Source organism: Magnolia sinica, chromosome 10 (genome assembly GCF_029962835.1).
Source record: "Magnolia sinica isolate HGM2019 chromosome 10, MsV1, whole genome shotgun sequence".
In the NCBI taxonomy this organism is placed as follows: Eukaryota; Viridiplantae; Streptophyta; class Magnoliopsida; order Magnoliales; family Magnoliaceae; genus Magnolia; species Magnolia sinica.
In genome coordinates this window covers 34,996,392-35,019,906 of record NC_080582.1, presented here as the reverse complement: position 1 = coordinate 35,019,906, position 23,515 = coordinate 34,996,392, and the positions used below count along the sequence as shown (strand labels likewise).

At 41.1% G+C, this 23,515-nt stretch overlaps 1 protein-coding gene across 6 annotated transcripts; it reads right to left on the bottom strand.

Moving 5' to 3' along the window:
- Positions 1-5,834: 5,834 nt before the first annotated feature.
- On the bottom strand, positions 5,835-22,957 carry LOC131258288 (uncharacterized). 6 transcript variants are annotated; one of them, XM_058259511.1, is made up of 6 exons: positions 22,620-22,952; positions 15,799-16,037; positions 15,267-15,379; positions 12,990-13,130; positions 7,818-8,092; positions 5,835-6,036 (listed from the first exon to the last, which is right to left on the bottom strand). In XM_058259511.1, the coding sequence occupies exons 1-5, from the start codon at positions 22,900-22,902 to the stop codon at positions 7,840-7,842; spliced, it is 1,029 nt and encodes a 342-aa protein (XP_058115494.1). In that variant the 5' UTR covers positions 22,903-22,952; the 3' UTR covers positions 5,835-6,036; positions 7,818-7,839. The 6 variants fall into 6 exon arrangements, with proteins under 6 accessions (XP_058115494.1, XP_058115495.1, XP_058115493.1 ...); XM_058259512.1 differs by lacking the exon at positions 5,835-6,036 and adding an exon at positions 6,125-6,608; XM_058259510.1 differs by lacking the exon at positions 5,835-6,036 and having other exon boundaries at positions 7,646-8,092; positions 22,620-22,951.
- Positions 22,958-23,515: the final 558 nt, after the last annotated feature.

Genomic DNA, 23,515 nt, shown 5'->3' with positions numbered 1-23,515 from the left:
ATTTTTGGTGCCCACAGTCAGATTTACCAGTAAGACACCGTGCATATTCGTGACATAGCCAGCAAAATTGCTAACGGTCACTTCTGATGGGATCAGATTGGTCATTGTCTTTCCTAACTGGGCCATCATTCTCCATGGCAACAAGTTCAGTGCACCCTTATCCACAATGGTAACTGTGTCGACATATGGTGGCTTGTCAACTTCGAATTCACTTTCCTTGCTCTTTTCGAATGGGAAAGAAACATGTTGTATGATCCCCGGAGGAGCATATTTTTTTACATCATCAGCTATTCTATTTGGTTGAGTGAGCCTTGCTTGAAAGCTGGACGCTAATGTGAAAACCATATTGCAATGAAATGTCACTAGCAGCAACAAACTAAACACAATTTCACCACTCGAACTTTACCCCCTAATGTTTTAGACCCAATATTCTCGATCTGATTAGAGTATCCATCAGTCATGAGTCTGGCTAATAGATCTACGAGCGAGGAGATCTTCAGTGTGTCAACGGTCGATGAGAGTTCATTGACTAGTCATTCCTCTATTGGGAAGCAGTCTTCGCTAAAGTAATCTGACAGATTATCGCAGCTATCTTCCTCTTTAAGATCCCCAGGCCGACTTGTGTCATCAAGCACATCTGGACCCTTTTGTACTATAATTGGTAGCACTACTTCAACCGTGTTTAGTGCTAGTTGTTCATGAGCTGAGAGGACGGGTTAGCTACTCCCCCTGCCACCAACTCGGTGCTCTGTGGACCCCACCATGATGTATTTATTTCAGCCATGCCGTCCATATATATTTCTAGATCATTTTATGGTATTAAACCAAAAATGAGGAATCTCCCAATCTCAAGTGGACAACATGACTGGAAACGGTGTTGAATAACATTGTGCCGATCAGATTAGATTGAATCCAATCGGATCCCGAATCGGATCAGTCTGGATTGACCAATGATCCGAACTCGACTCGATGTACAGTCGGATTTGAGTGGGCCTACTCGATCCGACCTGATCCAATCCTTCGGTTCGGATCAAATCCGTCGAATCAGGTCGGATCCGTCCAATCGGGTCGAATTCTGCCCAACTCTAGATGTGTATGAGTGCGTGTGAAAAATCCACCGTCCATCCAATTTTTAACTTATTTTAGGACGTGGTCCCAAAACTCAGGAGATCCAAATATCAGGTGACCACACCACTGGGTTCGAGTCCATACTTCAGTGGTTTACTCTGCGGAGTTTCAACACGTGGTCTTGGGTTCGATAACCATGGGTGGTGAAATCCCACAACGGTGTGCGTGGGTGTGTCAGGTGCGTGTGTAAAACGATAAATATTTTAGGGCCTACCTTAACGTTTGTTTGCCATCCAAACTGACAGACATAGATGAAGGGAAAATGCAAAGATCAGCAGATCCAAATCTCAGGTAGACCACACCATAGGAAACAGCGGTGATTGAATGCCTACCATTAAAAACTTGCCAGAGCCCACTGTAAACAGATTTTTAATGTTTATTTGCCATCCAACCCGTTGATAATGTCAACCAGACCTTGATGAAGGAACGATGCAAAGATCATCTTGATCCAAAACTTTTGTGGCCTGCAAAAAGCTTTTAATGGCCCTTCACAATTTTTTCCAGTGGTGTGGTCCACTGGAGATTTGGATCTGCTGCTAACTTCCTAACCTGAGCTGAGAAAACGAATGGACGGAGTGGATATATGATAAATTCATCAAGGTGGGCCCCACAGGATAAGGGTAACATCTAATGTACTTCCATCTCTCCACAGTACACGTGGCAGAGTAATGCGTCAATCGTACCCTCCATCTACTTATACCTATGAAGCACGTGTTGCCAGTACTTTTCTTCAATTTCCGGCACTGAATGCTGAAGATGGTGTTATTGTCTCTTTTTAAGGCTGTGAATCAGATGTATTTTTAGCCATTTGCCATCCACAGTTGCAGGAAACTAGATGAATGGTCCAGATCAATGTATATCACCTGGCGATGTATACGTTTGCAGGGAGATGATCACTTCACCGTATCCCAGAACTACCAGCCAATGCTTTAAACTGAGCTGAGTCCCTGCCACTCGACCGAGTTTACTAGGATTGAGTCCGACCCAGATCGACACTGTAAGCCAGAATTGAAAGGAGAGCCCCCCTTAGTCAGCTGAGTTGATATCCTACCGTGGTTTGATGACTTGTCTGAGAGTCGACTCAGACTCAGTCAAGACTAGTACAGGTTGTGACTATTGAGTCATGGGGGTGACTTAGGTCGACTTGGGCCAGTTGCTCTCTCTCTCTCTATATATAGAGAGAGAGAGGAATGCTCACCTGCGCACCGGCTCGCACACCTCCTAATGCAGGTTTCTTGTATAAGCATTTTGTAGGAAGTTATTAACACTGGGATGCTAGGTGGGGCCCACCATAATATTTGTGAGAAATCCACCCCATTCATCCGTTTTGCGATATCATTTTAGTCCATTGACCAAAATTGGAGTGGATCCAAAATTCTAGTGTGCTACATGAGAGAAAAGAATGAGGATTCAGTGACTACAGTTGAAACATTCATTCACCACAAAAGTTATTTATCAAGCTAAGTTTTTTGTAATTTTACTTCATCCTATTATAAATGACCTTATAAACAATTTAGGTGGCAAATAAACATCAAGGTGGAGCCTAGGAAGGTTTCAATAATAGGAAAGTCTTTCTCCAGTTTTCTATCTTGTATGGCTCACTTGAGTTTTGAATCTGCCTCATTTTTTGCCATATGTCCTAAGATGTTCTCATAAAATATATGAACAGAGTTGATTTCTTACAAACATCACGGCGGACTCCAAATAGCATCCCAGCGTGCCTACTTTCTAGGATAGGTTTAGTACGGAAACGGATTAGTTGTAAATGGAAAAGGATTAGCTCTATTGACACGGATTGCATCCTACCCCACTGTCTCCAGCTGGGAATGGGCATCAACTTTAAGTAGCCACCGGGGATGTATGGGTCATATCCACACCGTCCATCTATTTTTTTTCATATAGTTTCAGGGCATAAATCAAAAAATGAGGCAGATCCCAGGCATAAGTGGGCCGAAAATGTGAGGATTGAACTTTCACTAATGAAATATTCATGGGGCCACAGAAGTTTTGAATCAGGCTAATATTTTTGCTTTCAGTTCATCCCAGAATGAGTAATGTTATGAACATTATGAAAAATGGATAATACAAATACAAATATCAGCTTGATCCAAAACTTTTGTAGCCCCAAGAAGTTTTTAATGGTGAGAGTTCAATCAACAGTGTGGCCCACTTGAGATTTTGATCTACCTCAGTTTTGGGTTCATACCATAAAATTATCTGCTAAAATGGATGGACGCCATGGATGAAACACATGCACCATGTTGGGGTCCATTGAGCACCGACCACTGGCCATTGGCTAGTGGCAAGGGGAGTGGCCAATGGACGCGGATTGCGTCCTACCCGGCTTATCTCCGGATGGAAACGGCACCAACTTTGAGTGGCCACCATGATGTATGGGTCTTATTCAGACCGTCCATTCATACCATTATGACTATTTTCCATCCAACCTATTCATAAAGTTACATAGACCTGGATGAAGAGAAAACACAAATGTCAGCTCCATCCAGAACTTCTGCGGCCCCAATAAGTTTTCAACGGTAAAAGTTTAATTCCCATTGTGTAGTCCACTTGAGCTTTGGAGCTGCCTCATTTTGGGCTTTACAACCTAAAATGATACAAAAAAAATGGATGGATGGTGTGGATAAGACACATACTTCACAGTAGCCACTCTAAACTGCTACCCAGGGGTAGGAAGCATTCCGCACCGTAGCCAATCTGTTTTCATTTACAGCGGTTTCCTGCTGAAGCCTGTCGCTGGGATGCCATTTGGGGCCCACCGTGATGTTTGTGAGAAATCCACCCTTTTAATCTGTTTTGCAAGATCATATTATTAGGACATAGAAAGAAAAAAAATTGGGAGAAGTTTAAAACTCCAATGGGCCATACAAGATGAAAAACTGGGGCAAAACTTTCCTACCATTGAAACGTTCCTGGGCTCCACCTTGATATTTATATGAAATACAAACCATTTATAAGGTCATTCCTAAAGGGAGGAAGTAAAATTACAAAAAACTTAGCCTGATAAGTAGCTTTTGTGGCCGAATGAATATTTCAATGGTAGTCACTGAATCCCAATTGTTTCGTCTCGTGTAGCACACTGGAGTTTTGAATTCCCTCCGCTTTTATTCTAATGTACTAAAATGATCTCGCAAAACAGATGGACAGGGTGAATTTCTCACAAACATCATGGTGTGCCCCACCTAGCATCCAAGCTCAATATCTTCCTTTGAAAGGCTTTGGTAGGAAACCTGGGCATGCGGGTGCAAGATTCTCTCTCGAGCATTCCTCTCTCTCTCTCTCTCTCTCTCTCTCTCTCTCTCTCTCTCTATATATATATATATATATATATGCTCACCCGCGCATGTGCACAACTTTGCACACATGTCATGGGCGTCTAATCCGAATGGTCCATGTGATGCGGCATCCCATGAAAACGCAAGTGACCAAATTTCACCCCCATCTAAAACTTTGGTAGCCCATAGTAAAGAAAGATGCAAATCAAGGGAGGACCACACCAGGGGAAAACAGTAGTGATTGAATGTCCACCATTAAAAACCTCCTACGGCCCACTGTAATGGTTATTTGACATCTAACATGTTGACTAGGTCATACAGACTTGGATGAAGGGGGGAGGGGGAAATCACCTTCATCCAAAACTTTTGTGACTCCCAAGAAGTTTTTAATGTTGGGCGTTCAATCAACACCGTGCGGTCCACTTGAAATCTGGATCAACCTCATTTTTGGGCTCATATAATAAAATGATCAGGAAGAATGGGTGGACGGCATGGATGAAACACATACATCATAGCGGGCCCCACGGAGCATCGACCACTAGCCATTAGCCAATTGCAATCCATTTCCTTCCAAAGAATCTGAGGCAGATTGCGCACTTACAGCGTCTGTTGCGAAGTGGCTACTGAGAGTGCTCTGTTGGCCCGCATGATATATATGTGTTTTATCGAAGCCGTCCATTTATTTTTACAGATTATTATAGATTACTGGCTCGAAAATGAGGGAGAATCAGATCTCGAGTGGACCACACCACAAGAAAATAATGGTGATTGAATGCCCACCATTAAAAACTTCCTAAGGCTCAATGTAATGTTTATTTGTCATCCAAACCTGTTGATTAAGTCACGCACACCTGGATGAAGAAAAAACGAAAATATCAACTTAATCCAAAATTTTTGTGGACCCTAATAAGTTTTTAATGGTAAGTGTTCAATCACCACTCTTTCATGTGGTGTGGTCCATATGAGATTTGGATCTTACGCATTTTTGGAGTTCGTGGCATAAAATAGTCTGGAAAATGGATAGAAGGCGTGGATAGGATACATACATCATGATGGGCCCACAGAGCACTATCAGTAGCCACCTCGCTACCAACGCATATCCAATCCGCATCTGACGTCAAGTAAGGCCGTGCGAACCGGTGTGCAGGTAATCATCCCTCTCTCTCTCGATCTCGATATATATATATATATATATAAAAGCATTTTGTGGTGATGAAGTGTGGACCTTTGGTAGAAGGATACTGAGCTTAATGCCGCGGCCTGAATGCTTCCGGAGGGTAGACCATGTGGCACTCGAACTCGCAGTCCTGTGTTGGACTAGTCAGTCAACCACCCAAATGGAGCCAAGCTACTTAGTAGACAAGAAAGCACATGCACACAGGAGAATGAAGTAAAGAATGTCTCCATCACTCAAGAGCTCCGACCCCACATTACCATTTATAAGGTTTGTTATAAATAACCCCTCTCAATAAAGACTAAGAACCTTTCAGCTTCATTACATGAATGGCCAAGATGCTGCTGCAATGAGGCAATTATCCAATGGCCATGAATGCTTTGGAAACCCCTTTAGACATTCTACAAAGACCTACTAGAGAACTCTTCCATGTAACATGCCCTGAAATGTATAAGCAGAATATAAATGGATGTAATCCCTAATAGTCTCTGCAAATGTCCCTTCAGTGACATTAAGCTGTGCATCATGTTGACATTTTTCAGCTGCAATTGGGATCGATGTTTTTAAACCAACTAGACCCAACCCTGACCAGTTTTTATAGGCAGTTGGGCCCAAATTGGTCAGACTGACATTAAAATGACACCTTTGAATAGATTATTCGAACAAATCCCTGTTTTGGCTGGTTGGACAGGTTCAGCCTCTCATTTCTAAAAATGGAAGTGACCTGTTTTCTTGGGCAGGCAGCTCTGTTGAATTCAATCCATCAGCTGCAGTCCTGATTTTCAAACATCATCGAAATAGAAGAGTAGAAAGAAATGAAGGAGAAACTAGTTCAAAGAGTGGAAACCAGTACATTAAAACACCCATATTTTGACCATATGGTTAGATCCGATGGAACTGAAACTGTCCTCAACTTTGTTCTGCGTCAGACCAGATTGAACTGCAACTGTACCACTCAACCAGACCAATCAACAAAGTGAATTATTTTTGGCAGACCAGCTTTTGCATAGATCCTACAGTTTCCAAGGACGATACCATCTGTTAGTGAAGAATACTGATATTGAAAGAAATTGATGCGTATTCAAGAAATTCCGGCCGAAAATCGGGTTCCCATCAAACAAGGTGGAAATAAGAAATGCTAACTTTGGCAACAATCCCACTGTGTTTTCTTGGGAAATCTTGGAGAGACTGGAACAGAGAGGAATTTTCTCAAGAATTGATAATATCATGTCTCCTTGGTTCAATCAATAGTTTTGCAACATGCATTCATCAGGTGGAGGCCCATTGAAAACATGCCCCAGCCCAGTCAGGAATCTCATCAGGTGGGGCAACATGTGTAAGTAGAAATAGATATGTAAAAAAAAGAAAAAGGGACCAATACTGTCCATAATTAAATACACAAGCATTCCATGTGATGAGTAGCCCATCGATTTTCAACCTAGAGACATGTTTGTGCTGGGTTCACATCTAACGGATGTCCTGGATCGCGCACACATGACATGTGGACATGTGTATCATAAAGGTCTTCTCCAATTCACTTTACACAAATCTCCTCACCAGCCCTTCTGTCGAAAATCCTACCCATGTACCAGTGGAAGTGCTTCCTAAAATGGCAACTGGAGAGGAGGAACCATATGATCCTCCACCCTGGGCTGTGCCCAGTATACTTGGGTTTTCAGTTCTGAGCCCTGACAAATGGAACCCACGGTTCCAATACAGACCATTAGTCTCTCGGTCACATTGTAGATGTCCGTGCACTAAAAATCTATGACATGACAATCCTAACCTTCTTATTCATGACTTAAGCAATAGATGTTTAAGAATCAATGGTCCACATTCAACTAAAATGGTCCCAAGCTCAAACGGCTAGGGTCTTCCAATCCAGGAGAATCTTTGGGTCATCATTCATCCATGGTAGGAACCAACAGACCAATGTTTCAGGTTGGAAAACCATGGACTCCACCCCACTCGTCTCAACTGAAAACCCTATAGTCATTTGAAAGATACACAAACTAGCTGAGAGAATCAGGCAGCATCCAAAATGGTCATGTGAGTGTCAATTTCAATTTATTCAAAATCAGGCAAGATGTCAAACAGGAATTTTGAATCACTGAGAAGTTATTAGACATGGCTGTTTGTCGAAAATAACACTCGACAAACGATTACCAAAATATTTCTTTGAAATTCCAATGATAACCAACCAGAGTTGTTGTTGCCCATACCTTTCAATCCAAAAGACGACGATCAGCCAATGGAGATTATATCAGGTGTGATGATCTCTAGTAAACCCTTTGGATTGTCAACATGGACCCAGTGACCAGAATTTGGGAGAACACGATACAAAAATTTTCCCTTCCCAGACCCATGTTTCTTGCCAGCAAGGCCTTCAAGCCGCTGAAGCACCTGGGGGGTCCACCTGTCACTACCCTCCGCACGCACGACTGATATCTCTAACCCTTCCGGAGGGTGCTCCAACAAAGGCCAGTAGCTCTTCTCCCTGCAATTCTATTTCTTTAATATCCTAATCCAGCAACAGAAGAAGCAAAACAAAGACAAGTAATTCTGTTATTTGCAAGGGAAAAGGGGAGGTTTTGACGTCACAGGAAGGTATACATGATAAGAGAACTGCTAACATTACAGCATGTCAGATTTCCCTCTGTCATATAGCAATGAAACCACTAAGTTTCTCTGGAGAGAAAAAGGTTAACGCTTTATTCACATTTTCTTACCTTAGACTTCTGCATGCCCACAACAGAAAATCTGATGTGGATGTAATGAATGTGGTACGTCATAGATTGTCTTATATTTTTGCAGTAATGACCAGTTGACCCCTAATTCCAGCAGCTGTATTATATGAACCAAGATATGAGGGTATGCATGGTACCCCTTTGGTTCAGTTTGTACCGGTGATGTCCATGGTTAGGTGATCAGACCATGGTGGGCAGACCTCCGTGGTTCAGTGATCTAGACCTTTTCTGTGGTGGGCCCCAAAAGTGTTTGGAATATTGATACTATTGGCCAATATTATCAAGTATCAAATCTAGGTGGAATGGAAAAATTCTACTGTACCAATCAATGTATCGTTGATATTGCATACTATCGCGGTATCGATGGTATATAGCTAAATTTTGTCCCACATCCTTTGTAAAAATCCCTAGTATCATCGATACATGCAATAGCAGCAATTCATATTCACATAACAAGGTAGGCATACTCTCCTTGAAAAACCCAAAAATTTAAACTCACTAAATTGTACACATGGCATATATTATGATACAGGACAATTAACTACTTGCTCTAAAAGCTCGAATTGATAGAGCATGGCGAATTAATCCATTTATCTCATAGCCCAGGCCCAAAATCCATGGGTTATGTCATCAGCCAAACCCTCCTCGTGGACCCCAAATCCATAGGTTCCACCTCACACAGGCCCCAAATCCATGGGTTCTACGGGCCGCCTACCACGAGTGTGCCCTTGCATCCCATGGGCCACCCCACTCGAGTCCAATGTGAAAATGCCCCCGCATTAATCACCCCGATGAGGAGTCTCGAACACATGACCTCCCGCTCTGATATCAATTTGATGCAGGACAATTAACCACTTGCTCTAAAAGCTCGAACTGATAAAGCATTGCGAATTAATCCCTTTATCTCATAACCCAGGCCCCAAATCCATGTGTTAGGTCCTCGGTCGAACCCTCCTCGTGGGCCCCAAATCCATGGGTTTCATCTCACATGAGCCACCCGCCTCACACGAGCCGCAAATCCATGGGTTCTGCAGGCCGCCCACCCCGAGTGTGCCCCCGCATCCCACGGGCCACCCCACTCGAGTCCGGTGTGAAAATGCCCCCACATTATATTAACTCAAATTAAACTCATTAAATTGTGGAATAAACTCTTGCTAAGCACATTCTCAAAATCAGATTGTTTGAACTTTGATCCATGGACACTTGTTTCTTGAAAAGAGGGCCATTGGCATTGGATTTTTTCATTCTTAACAGTCCAATATTTGTCCACCAATCTCATAGTCAAATGATAAAATAAACATAACTTTTGGGTTATGATGCATCTAAACTATGAGACAATTTAACTTGAATGACTTGTATGCCAAGTGTGCAATTTTTAGGTAATTTCTAAGTGTGAATCAAGCATCACAGTTAGAGTTGTACATGAACCAAGTTAGCTCGGTTAACTCGCTCGATTCAACTCGAAAAAGCTCGATTCGACTCAGTTCGAAACTGAGTTCTAGCCAAGCCGAGCTGGTCTTTGGAGCTCGAAAAAATTTTGAGTCAAGTACGAGCTTGTCTGAGCTCGAATCGACTCGGATCAAACCTCAACTTAGATCGAATCAGTTTGGTGACTCGGTTATTTTGATATTGACACTGCTCACCAAGTGTTTGATGAAATGACTCAACAAAGTGCTGTTTCGGGTGCATACATTCTCTGCGGGATCGGTTGGTGGCGAGGAAGGTATGGATACGAAATAAATCACTACAGAAAAAGAAAAAAAAAAACATTACATGATAAAACTACCCTCGTATCTTGATTTTGATGTTGCCTGCCAAGTGTTTGATGAAAACATGTAAACTGCTGTTGTTGTTTTATATACTGTGACAAATTGAAAGTGTAATCTATGCATTTGAGAAAACGCCGCACAAGCTCGAACTCGGCACGAACTGGTCCGAGCTGCTGACCGAACCGAGCTGAGCTAGCCACTCAGGCTTGAGGACCAAGCCGAGCCAAGTTCAACCTGGGGTCAACTACTGGCTAAGCCAAGTTGAGCTATGCCAAGCTCGACTCGTGTACAGCTCTAATCACAGTATCATTATCAATGTCTTTCTCATTTATAAGTTGAACCTTTATGTTAGTTTAGCACCATATAATAAAATGGGACTCTGATTGGGTGGTGACCCCTCCACTACCCAAGTCAGTGGTGGAAAAGCTCTATGGGCCCCACCAATATGCATGTGTTTTATTCACGGCCATCCATCCATTTTGCCATGAGCCCAAAACTTAGGCAGATCCAAAGCTCAAGTGCACAAGAAATGGTGGGGATTGAAAGCCTACCATTGAAAACTTCTTGGGGGCCCACCGCAACGTCTATTTATCATCCAACCCGTTCATAAAGTCACATAAACCTGGAAAGTCACACAAACCTGGATGAAGGAAAGACAAAAATATCAGCTTGATTCAAAATTTCTGTTGCCCCCAAGAAGTTTTCAACAGTAGGCGTTCAATCCCCCTGTTTCCTGTGGTGTGGTCCACTTGAGCTTTGGATCTGCCTCATTTTTGGGCTCATGCCCTAAAATGAGCTAGCAAAACAAATGGACATCGTGGATAAAACACATACATCATGGTAGGGGCCATGGAGCTTTTCCACCATTGGCTTGGTGATGGGGACATCACATTACAGACGTCATTACGCACATATCAGAGGAGGGTCCGAGCCCCAGTGTCCCTACAGCTAGGCGACTCTCCGTTCAACTTCTGAGGAGGAGCCGAAGACCCCACTTAGCATGTGGGTTGCGTGGAGGATGTTTTAGGATTGTTGGATCGCGAGGACTTCACAATCGGACTATTGGATGCGACTTGATTGTGGCCCACCATGATCGTGGACATCTTCAGAGTTCATCGGATAGTCTTAGTTTCTTAGGATTATAGTGATTTTTGTTTTGAACAATTAGTTTACTTTTTGAGATTTTATTTACATGTTTTATTGGTTTTATGCTTTTACAGGGGGGGTATTTGTAATTTACAAAGTAGAGGGTAAAAAGCAAACAAGCTTGCATCATTTAGGTAGTGAAGGGGTCATTACCCAATCCAAATCCAAAAAAAAATTAAAAAAAAAATTATTGGTGACTATCGACAGTATCAGCGTCGTTCACATGGCAAAGTTGTATGCCAATCCAGATTGTCCTAATTGCTAACCGGACTGCCAATGGAGCATAACCCAAACCATAAACTACAAAGATAATCATCTGTTTTGTCGATTCAAATTCAGGACACTAGTTTTTCCCCCTTCTATTTTATTTTATTATATTTTTTTGGGTACTAGTAAGGTTTACGAGGCAAGACAGCCAGAGATTGAAACTGGATCACTCAGAACACACTACACACTCTACTAGCTCTAGTAATAAGCCAGAGACACTGTTTTACGTTTAACTATCCATTCAATAGCCATTAATTGACAGGCTAGAACTTAGGATTACTTGATCAATATGATTTTAGATATATGATCCATTCACGGTGGGCTTAACAATTAGGATGGTCTACATGGTTGGGCAACAATTCCATGTGTTAGGTTAGGAATTGGATTGCTTAACCTTTGATTACTTGTTTGTTGAAATAGGAGCATTGGATATTTTCATTCTTTACCATCCAATAGATGTCCACCACTGTCATCGTCAAATATTTAAATAAGCATAATTTTTGGTTCATTATACATCTAAGTTAGGACCTATAACTTGAATGGTTTAATCTGAATTAGTTGTAGGATATTTGAATGTTTTGAACTAATTTTGGGTATAACTGCATCACTTCTATCAGACACCACAGATTTTAAGCTCCTATACAATGGAAAGTTTTTATGCATACCCTTTGTGTGTGTGTGTGTGTGTGTGTGTGTGTTCAAAGTTTGTAACAATGTCTCTTTTAACATCTCCCAGTGTTCACGGTATCGGGGAATGTTTCATTGAAAAATTCCATTATTTTCCCAATGTTTCCCCCATGTTTCCTCAGACAGTGATACATTCCCCGATACATGCAATATTTCCCTTGTGATACCAATATGTTTATATATCCCAAGGGTGCAATACATGCATTGATATTGATACTGTGAACACGGGGCCCCACCATGGATGGATATTCCTAGAAATCTCCCATAATCAAAGATCTTGGGCATCCAATCTTTGCCCTTCAGTTGCATGGGGACCAAGTTGCCATGTTTCCTTAGCCATTTATTCACAGGCCACCAACCAATTGATTGGTTAAGACTTAAGATCGCCCCCCAATTAGATCATTTGGACAAGGTTGGGGCCAATCATATCAATAGTCTGGATCACTGTACCAAGGTCCCAGTGTTACAAACTAATCTGATCATCATCATCATCATCCAACCTTTATCCCAACTAATTGAGGTTGGCTAGATGAATCCTTTTCTGCCCTTCTAAACCCTCCTTTATCCAGGCCAGGTACAGGCAATGGGAGCACAAAACTCCCACAGGTTATGTAATGGACTATTACATAGGTTGATTACAATCAAGCACTATCTAATAGTCTATTATATAGGTTGATTAATGAGTTTACAAACTGATATAACAAGACCATAACTATCCTCAGATTAAGGATCTAACATTCCTCATTCTAGTGACTTTTTCGGGTGAAGAATCGATTACCTGTAAGAGTCGAACATTTCAACAGCCCCTTGAAGATTGAATGCCCACGTCAGATGCCCATCTGACTTCTTTAGGTTACTCCCAATCCATTCAGACAGTGATTTGGAAAAACCTAGCTCCATCATGTGGTCCACAAGCCACCTGAACCAGACCATTGTTTAAAAACATGATGAAGTCAGATCCAAGTTGCTGAGTTTGACTGGCAAGGGTCTTAGAAGAAACACAATCTAACCACAGAATGATTGAATTTGTGGACATCTATTTCATGAAACAACAGTATTCTTCATATACTGTGGTTAATAAAATAAACAATGCCTCTGACATAAATATTTCAAGAAATTTGTATATACAAATATAGTCAATGATCCAGCGTCAAACACATTGAAACTAAGTCATGGAAGAAGGTCAGGTGGTGGGGCCTACGGCTTCACATTATTTGGTTGCCAGTGGATCCGCACCATCAACAATTGCCGGGTCAAGATTATGCAGCTGCCATTTGTAGCTTCCACAGAACCATTACTCATATTTTTATGGGGGCACAGAACCAAGACGGTGGTAAACGTTTTCTACACAAGGTCAAACACTTTTCCATGATGATTTGAGAGGGAGGGAGGGAGGGAGGGAGGGAGAGAGAGAGAGAGATGGGCGATGGCCAACGGTTCAACACTCCCCCACACTAAAGATGTTGACCATTTTACCATGGCGAAGGAGCTACAAGGAACTTGTAGGAGTTGCATAAAAGCTTTCCTCTTAGGGGTCGTTTCATTGCATAGAAAACATTACTTGACATTTAAGAATACATTGTGCATGGAAAATGGTATTTTCCATAGACAGCATCTTTATTAAAGGGGTGGAAATCTTGATCCATGGGAAAATAAATTCCATAAAACCATGGAATTCCCATTCTTTCTAAAAAGATTTCACCATTTGATGGAATTTTTTATTTTCTTTCCCTTTTCAAACCCTTGCTCTATTCCTTTAAACCCCCTCTCAAAGTTTTGTTCCTCTCCCAATGACCCCTTGGCATGGTCACAACCCAACTGGCCACAGATAGTCTTGCGCAGCACCTTGTTTCACTCATTCTTATGAGGGGCACACTTATAGACCATTTTGGTTAAAATTCTTCTGTTGCCATCCAAAACACAAAAATCATTTTTCATGAAATTCTCCTTCCAAGGGGGAAAAAATAAAAATAAATAAATAAATAAAATCCATGGGATTAAAATTCAAATAGTTGTATTTTCCATGCATCCAAATGACCCCTACATAAAACCTTTTCCATACAAATTAGAACAAAAGATTTTGTACTTTTAAGCACACAGACATGAGTAGTGGCTAAAATGAAAACGCACGAGCCAATGAATAAAAAAGCGGAAATAGCCCTAATTTTCAAGAGCTTTGCTAAGCCCACACTTGTGGGCAATGAAGCTTGCGTACATAGCACAATAGGTTCAAGATTAAATCCATCCATCAGCACGACGCCACTATATTGATGCCCTAGCCCAAGAATTAGGTTGATCCACAGATCAGGTGAGCCACAGTTAGCAAAACAAATATACAGCTCTGAAACACAGACATGAGTAGTGGCTAAGATGAAAACGCACGAGCCAATGAATAAAAAAGCGGAAATAGCCCTAATTTTCAAGAGCTTTGCTAAGCCCACACTTGTGGGCAATGAAGCTTGCGTACATAGCACAATAGGTTCAAGATTAAATCCATCCATCAGCACGGCGCCACTATATTGATGCCCTAGCCCAAGAATTAGGTTGATCCACAGGTCAGGTGAGCCACAGTTAGCAAAACAAATGTACAGCTCTGAAATTATTCACTCAAGTTTTCTAACCCATCCGGCATCCACCTGTTTCCAATACTGGGGCCCACATGCTGAGTGGACAATATTTATTTTTGGGAAAACACATATAAGGTCAGATGAACCTGATGGATAGATTGGATATTGGATCCAGGTTTGATGCTGGCACATGCGGCGTGTACATGAGCTTTATTGCACATGTGTGTGCTTTGCAGCGCTCAATTTTCAATAATGGCAGGCACATTTGGTGAAGATCACGCATGACTTGTAATAGATAAAATGCAAACCAATCAATTGCACCCTTGATCATAAAAAGTAAGATGATTGAACCCTTTTCCACATGGGCTATGATCACTCACGATTAAAAAAAGCAATTCCAATCAGTAAATGGCATGACCTGGCTACACATGCATGCAGCTGCATTGGCCCCTTGCCCAAATGCATAGAGATAAAGATAGAGACTTTACTTTCTGGACGGAAGTGAAGAAGGTAAACTTTGCAGGGTCTTCAAGACCTTTTCCACTTCACCATCACTGTCATCAGGGTTCACTTCTCCAACAACAGAATCCAAAACCCATAGCTGTTCTGCATCAGGAAAACACAAAAAACCTTCTCACAACACATGGAGTGGCTGGCATCAAGTAGAGTCAGTGAAGACTAACAACATCAACTAAAATTATGCTTGAGGTTGTCTAGCATCAAGAAACTGCTAAAACTCTTTCAATCATACAAACTAAGAAAAAAGGACAGGCTTAAAAAAACAAATAAATAAATACTGCAAAACCCACAAAGTTTTGCAGTCAAGGTCATCTGTTACTCATCTATAATGCCAACAAATTCACATATAAACCAAAGACACCACAAGCCCTCACCATCATCTCTGGGCATAATTCAAATCCACTAAGGAAGTGATCATCTTGATTCAGATCACAGTAATAAACAATCAGAAATTTTGAAAATATTGTAGATAACACTGAGAGTTGACTCTAAAGAAAATACCTGTTTTGGCAAGGCAGCAGATTCTCCATAATCTCCTCGAGCACAGCTCTCCGCAAATTGCAATGCAACTTTTCCGCCCATTGAATGACCTATTACAACATCTGGCCAAGACCAACCTCGAAATTTCACTAGATTGGCCAAATCTCTTGCAGCATTCACCATGTCATGCGGAGGATCTAACCCTTCAATTTCAGCTGATCTCCCATGGTTCCGCAAGTCCACAAGAACCATCTTCCACTCTGCAACAAGAAACGACAGTACAAACTTGGTTACAAAGAATTCTCCTATTCATAAAATAACAAAGTGATTTAAAAGAAAAAATTAGAAGAAGAATACAATGTAAAAAGGCTATAACATTCAACATCAAGAACTATTACACCACCAAACTCCAAAATGCTCTTTTTCTTAACAATGTGAAAGGTATTAAAGGACCAGAGCCCAAAGAAAATTATAGCCCACTAAGAGAACCGACTAAAACATTACAAAAGGATATGCTCCCAACCCCCCTAACGAAATCATCTTTCTTATACCACGCAAAATCCTTTAAAGAATGTGCCTGGGAGCCAGCATAACATCCTGACTCTACCAATCACCTGATTGCCTTGATTTCAGCATTTCTAACCACAAGACTGCACGCTGGGTGCCCAATGTTAAACCAGTCCCTTACCTTAGCCATAAATCTATCTCAAATCTAAGGTGTTTCATTGCAGTAACAGTGGGTGCCCACCGTTACCGTTACGGTGAAACGGCCATTATGCCCTCGTAATGGCTGATTTTTTTTTCTTTTTTTTTTTTTGGCCAATATATATATATATATGGATTAAATCTAGAAAATTCTAAATATTCCAAAGATGCATTCATTTATAATTTTGAACATGTTCAGATAGTGTAACAGACCACTCTTTGGTGAGAAAGAAGCGTCAAGTTGTTTGATGAATTTATGAACCTAAAAACCTAGAATTGACTGCAAAACTCATAGGTTTAAGTTTCTAATTATCTAATACCAATAATTAATATTTTAGAATTAATATAATATCAAAATATCTCACATGTGTAGGTGTTTTTTTATTATTTATCATAATTTAGTATACATTACATACCCAAGGACTTGCATAAATTACAATATGCATTCTATTTAAATTCTTCAACATACCAGAGACTTCTCATATCTTGTGATTCATGTCCAGCCATCTTCAATATACAAGTGTGTGCTTGATTAAGGATTCCTTGATTGTTTGGCAGGATAGATATTTTAAGCACAACTTCAACAGTGTCAAGTAGGACTCAAGTGTGTGCTTGCTTGATAAATATGTGGGTATAGAATTTAAAAATACTTACCTTAAATGCAAATAATGTTTAATATATATATACAGAAATGGTCTCCTGCGCACAAGGCCACATGGAGATTTTATGCGAGCTTTTCATATGAGCTGTTAGATTATACTCACGGCTGGGATTCAGCAGCCGTGAGAACAAGAGAGCCTCCAAAATAATGACTCGCGACGATACTTTCACACTTTCATGGGGATTGCATGCCGTACGCAGCTCGAAAGCTATTGGACGGTGCTCTTTGATTCGATCATGATGTACCTGTTTTATCCATGCCGTTCATCTAATTTTTCAGATCATTTTCAAGCATGAGCCCAAAAACAAAGTAGATCCAAATCTCAAATGGACCTCATCGTAGGAAAACAGTTGTAATTGAACACCATCGTCAAAAACTTCTTATGGCCCACTATAATGTTTATTTGCCGTCCAACCTGTTCGTTAGGTCACACAAACATGGATGATGAGAAAATAAAAATATCCAATTCATCCAAAACTTGTGGCCCTCAAGAAGTTTTTAACAGTGGGCCAATGATTCTCATCCTTAAAACATTCGAAGGGCCCACCCTAACGTTTACTTTCCATCCAATCTGTTCATCAGGTCACAGACCCGGATGAAGAGAAAAAACAAATATCATATTAATCCATGATTTACGTGACCCCGGAAAGTGTTTTAATGGCAGGCGTTCAATCCTCCATTGCTTTTTACAGTGTGGTCCACTTAGTTTTTGGATCTGTCTTATTTTTCGGCCCAAGTATTAAGAGTAGATCACCAAGTGGACAGACGGTTTGGATATAACTCATACCTCATGATGGGACCCACATAACTTGGTGATGTCAACACACCAGCCACATCGGTGGTGTGTGTGGTACACCAGCCAATCCGCTTCCTTCGCACGCACGATGAAATTAGATTGCCTACTAAGTTACTCAGTACGCTTTTATCATTCTAAGTAGACTCTGTTGGGACCACCATAAATTTATTTGGTCTATCCACGCTGTCCATCCGTTTTTTTAATCTCATTTCAAGGGTTGAGCCCAAAATTGAAGCATATTCAAAGCTGAAGTGGACCATACCACAAGAAACAATGGAAATAATGATTTCCACTGTTGAAACTTTTCTAGGGCCCATGATAATGTTTATTTGTCATCCAACCTAATCATAAGATCACACAGATATGGATGAAGAGAAAAATACAAATATTAGCTTGATACATAACTTCTATGGCCCCCAAGTATTTTTCAATGGTATGCATTTAATTCGCACTGTTTCCTGTGATGCAGTCCACTTAAGGTTTGGATATACTTTATTTTTGGTCTCAAGCCCTAAAATTATCTATTAAAATAGATGTACTAAGTGGATAGAACATAGATCACGGTGGGCCCCACTGCAGGTAACGACAATGATGGTGGAGCGATTGGTGTGATCAGACGACTTTATTCCAACGCGAATAAATGCTACGTGTGGTCATGCTTCATGCGATGTGGTCCACTTGAGCGTTCGATGTGCCTCATTTTTGGGCTCATGCACTAAAATAATTTGTCCAAAAATATGAACGGGGTGGATAAAACATATAGATCGTAGTAGGCCCCAAAGAGGCACCACTAGAACCGTCTGTCTCTAGCTGGGTCATGGTGAAATCAAATTGCGTACTGAGTTAAGAGTAGAATTTTATCATGTTGAGCAAAACTATGTTGGGCCCACCATGAATGTGTGTGGTTTATCCATGCCATCCATCCGTTTTTCCAGCTCATTTTATGGGTTGAACCCAAATTGAAGTATATCCAAAGCTCAAGTGGAGCACACCACAGGAAACAATGTAAATTGAATGTCCGCTTTTGAAAAATTCTTCCGGCCAGAGAAGTTATCGCGCAAGCTGATATTTGTGTTCATCCATGTCTGTGTAATCTTATTTAGTAAATTGGATGAACGGAGTGGATAAAATAGGTAAATTATAATGGGCCCCACAGAGTTTACTCAGTACGGTAAGCGTACTTGGTTACTACGTAATGAGCTTCCGTCTTGATGGGAGTGGTACCCATGCATCAAGGGGACACGGATTGCCTTCTGAGGTAGCGTCACCAGATGGCTACTACAGGGTACTCTGTGGGCCTCATCATGATGTACGTGTATAATCCATGCCGTTTATTTTAGGGCATGACCTAAAAACGAGGTATATCCAAATCTCAAATGGACCACACCACAAGAAACAATGGTGAGTCAATGCTCACAGTAAAAAACTTCTTAAGGGCCACAAGTTTTGGATGAAATTGATATTTTTGTTTTCTCATCATCCAAGTCAAGGTGACCTAACGAACCAATTGGATGGCAAATAAACCCTACAGTGGACCCTTGAAAGTTTTTAACGATGGGTGTTTAATTAGCACTGTTTTCCTATGGTGTGGTCCATTTGAGATTTGGATCTACCTTTCTTTTTTTTTTTCTTTTTTTTTTGCTAATGTTCTAAAATGATCTGAAAAATTAGATGAATGACATGGATAAAACACATACATCATGATCGGCCCATAGAGCACCGTCCATTAGCTACCTAACTGCGTACATCATGCCATTCCCGTGAGCGCGATGAGTCTTGGCGCGAGTCATAATTTTTGAGACTCTTATTCTCAATGCCGTTGAATTGCAGCCGTGAGTGTAATCTAACAACTCACATGAAAGCTCCGTGCGGCCTTGTGCGCAGGAGACCGGGACTCTCTCTCTCTCTCTCTCTCTCTCTCTCTCTCTCTCTCTCTCTCTCTCTCTCTCTATATATATATATATATATATATATATATATATATAGTCATCACCAAAATGAAAATCAACTTTGTTGTGGTTGCTCGACCTCCACGATCTCATCATCATCAGGCTATAGTTGTGGAATAGGTGCCCCATATCCATAATATCCAGTGCCAGAAGGAAAGGTCAAGTCAACAAAACTAGAGGATGATTGATCCTAACTGCACAACGACTCTATTCCCGAGCAAGGATATCCACTAGTGCCAGTCGAATAACCGTAATGGCGCTCGTACTCGGGCTGTTGAGATTGAGAATGTATTTGTAATAATAGCTTGAATTTGGATCTGGATATCTATATTCATATGGGACATGTGGACCAGGAGGACTACTCCAACATGAATGTGATGGAACAAGCTCCGAATAATCCCATTGGCCGTAAGAATATCCACAATGCATGTGACAATAGCCTGTTGATGTTTCGGGCCTCCTGGTGCACCATTGGTGTCAGCCTACCTCTCTACCTGGTTGTATTGTGACTCAGTGACTCATAAGTCTAGCCTCGCATTCCCTATCAATGCTCATTGGCCTCGTCATCTGTAAACGGTGTGTTGAGAAACACTAGAAGTGGGACCAGCATTAGGTGTGTCATCATCATCATAAACAACACCATGTTCATTCGTCTCGACCTCGCTACCGTTACTACTCATACTCTTCTATCAAGCGAGACTTTGCATGAAACTTGCCCATCTTTCTAGGTCCAACACAACTGCACAACTGTCTTGTTGCACAGCGTGTATTATTGGGTCATCCACTTCCAATTCTTCATTGTCTTATTCTATCTGTTTCTACCTTACTACCAACCAAGGTAGAAGCGGGTCATCTTCATCATAAATATTGTCCAAGATTGTTGGACAATAATTCGTGTCACCTACGGTTGTTGTAATGCTTCTATGATGTCGCTGCATTCTTAGCCTCATGTGATACTGCATGAAGACAAGTCGATCCAACATCCTTTCGCAGCTAGAGAAAGAATAAGTGCAAAACAACTTTAGTTCCTTTCGCAACTAGAGAAAGAAGTTGTCTCGTTCAAAACTTTTACTGCAGTTTTTTTGAGAGCCTTCGCGCTCTCTCCAAAATTTATCCATCATTCAGCCGGTTGCAACATAGACATTGTATGTTATGCATGAACATCTCCGAAGTTGCCCTGACAATTTTCAAATGTATCTAATTCATTCAACGTCATTATTTGCACATCTAAGTCGGGCTCTAACCTCTTTATCACATTATTTAGCCCGATATGAACCTCATCATCCACAACAACTGGTTGGGCATATATGTGCTTAGGATTTAGATAATAACATGTTGCATGAAGATCATGATGGAGTTGTTTCATTCATCTCTTGCTGATCATCTTTCAGTAGGCCGTGTAACTTTCACTATCATGATGAATTACCATATTCGCCTTATCCATGGCATCATAAAGGAAGCTCATGGTAGGACCTTCGTAGGTTTCAACAAGACGAAGTACCCTCATTAATGGCCTCATCACCTTAAACTCAACCGGTATCCTTGATGTCTTCTTCACATGTTTTGTATTGAGCCAATCCCAAGAAGCGAAAACCTTACTCAACTCTCCCATATGATGATACTAACTCTTCAAGGCTATAAAGTTAGTTGCAAATCCAATCGCTACAAGCCTAAGTTCAACTTGCATCATTGGATCAACCTGATTCTTATGCTAGGGCATCGATATAGTGGTGCATTTCTAATGGATGGGTTGGATCTCATACCCATCATGTCCTACTACCATATTTATGGCATGTACATGAGCTTTATTGCACATCCATGTGGGCTTAGCAAAAGTTCATATGAAGCATATCCGCATGAGGAGGATCCAATAATTCTTCCTAGAAGAAGTCCCACAAGAACCCAATTAAAATTCCAAATAATGGAAATTCAAACATTCAACATGTAGGAGTGTTTTCCGCGACAAACTGCATGGTGCGATGACATGATGTTGCTTTGGGATGGTGCATGGTATAGCGATAAACCACTCTCAAAAGTGTTTCCACGCTTAGCCCACCTATCTCTAACTCGGAATATTATAGTAGCTCATTGTTATTATGGAGGAGGTGATGCGGGAATGTGGAGGAGGTGATCGAGGGAGAGGAACAATTGTTGCTTTCACAATGGAAGTGTTCCCATGGATGTAGTCATTAGGAAAGTAAAGTTATACATTGTTAGTTGGGCGTCTGGTCTAAATCATGTGGACGTTTGAATCTTATTAGCCATGCTTGGGTTGTATTTCCCATCTTAGCGCCCTTCTTGGGTGGTTATTTCTTTTTAATAAAGTGCTTGCTTGGGTTGTATTTCCCGTCTCAGCGCCCTACTTGGGTAGTTGTAAGAGAAATGCAGCAAATGTCCATATTCAAATGAAAAGAAGGCCGAAGATTGGTGAACAGGATATTCCGACATGAGAAATTTTCAGGGAATGATCGATCCATGGGTCCAACTCATAAAAACTGAAAACCCAAGTATACAGTGCATATCCTAAGAAGGAGGATCCAAGAAATCTTCCTAGAAGAAATCCAAACAGACCCAATTCCCGAAATCCATAGAACGAAAATTCTAACATTCAAACGAAAAAGAATCAACAATGAGAGAGAGAGAGAGAGATGATGATGATGATGATAATGATGAAAAAGAAGAAAAGAGAGAGAGAGAGAGAGAGAGAGAGAGAGAGAGAGAGATTAATCACCAGTCGAAGAGGAAGAGTCTGCGATCTTCGAAAGAAGACTTCGGGAGAAAGATCTCCAATTCCTGGCAGATCCTAAGAGCCCATGAAGGACTAAAGCAGTTGACTGGGAAGGTACGTTTTCTTCTTCTTTCTCGGATGCTCGAATCTCTTCATATGCTAGAGTTTCCAGACATCTCTTCTGCGGTTGGAAATCGCAGAAACCCATTGAAAGAAATGGAGAGAGAGATGGAGGGTGGAAAAGAAATCGACATCGAAGCCTAAGATCTCTGAAATTTCCTGCCATCGGATTCTCCTTTCCTTCCTCACACGCCACCCCTCAGTCGTTCTTAAAAGCCCTCTCGAAAGGGCAGTTATTTAATACTCAGGCTTGGTATAACGGTTGATACACGGACACTTAGAAACGGTACACGTGGAATACACTAAATTGTTGAGCTACTGTCTTTTTGTAACGTTCTGAAAATTAGATGTTTGAAAAACCCTGTGCTCCGATTCATGTACAGTTGGTTTTTAAAGTAAGACCATTTGATATTTTCAGTTTTAACCGTCCAAGATCCAATATATGTGCAACGATCTAACAGTCATATAACCAATTAGAAGTATTTTTATGTGCTGCACCTAAAATAGTATATATATAATTTGTACGGCTTATTTTAATTAATTTTACGTCAAGTATGAAATTTGGGGTCGATTTTTTACTGCCTGTGTACCATCCATCACACTCTTTCTGAATATCATAGTATTTCTCGGTGGCTGAAGGGAAGAGAAGTTTTTGGTCTACCTGGCACACATGGTTGTGGCAGGTTCCACTGCATATGAAAATAAAGAATTCTAGCCCCGAATTCACTTTTCCATTCTTCAGATGATAAAAATGCCCCAATGCCATATATGCTTCTTGC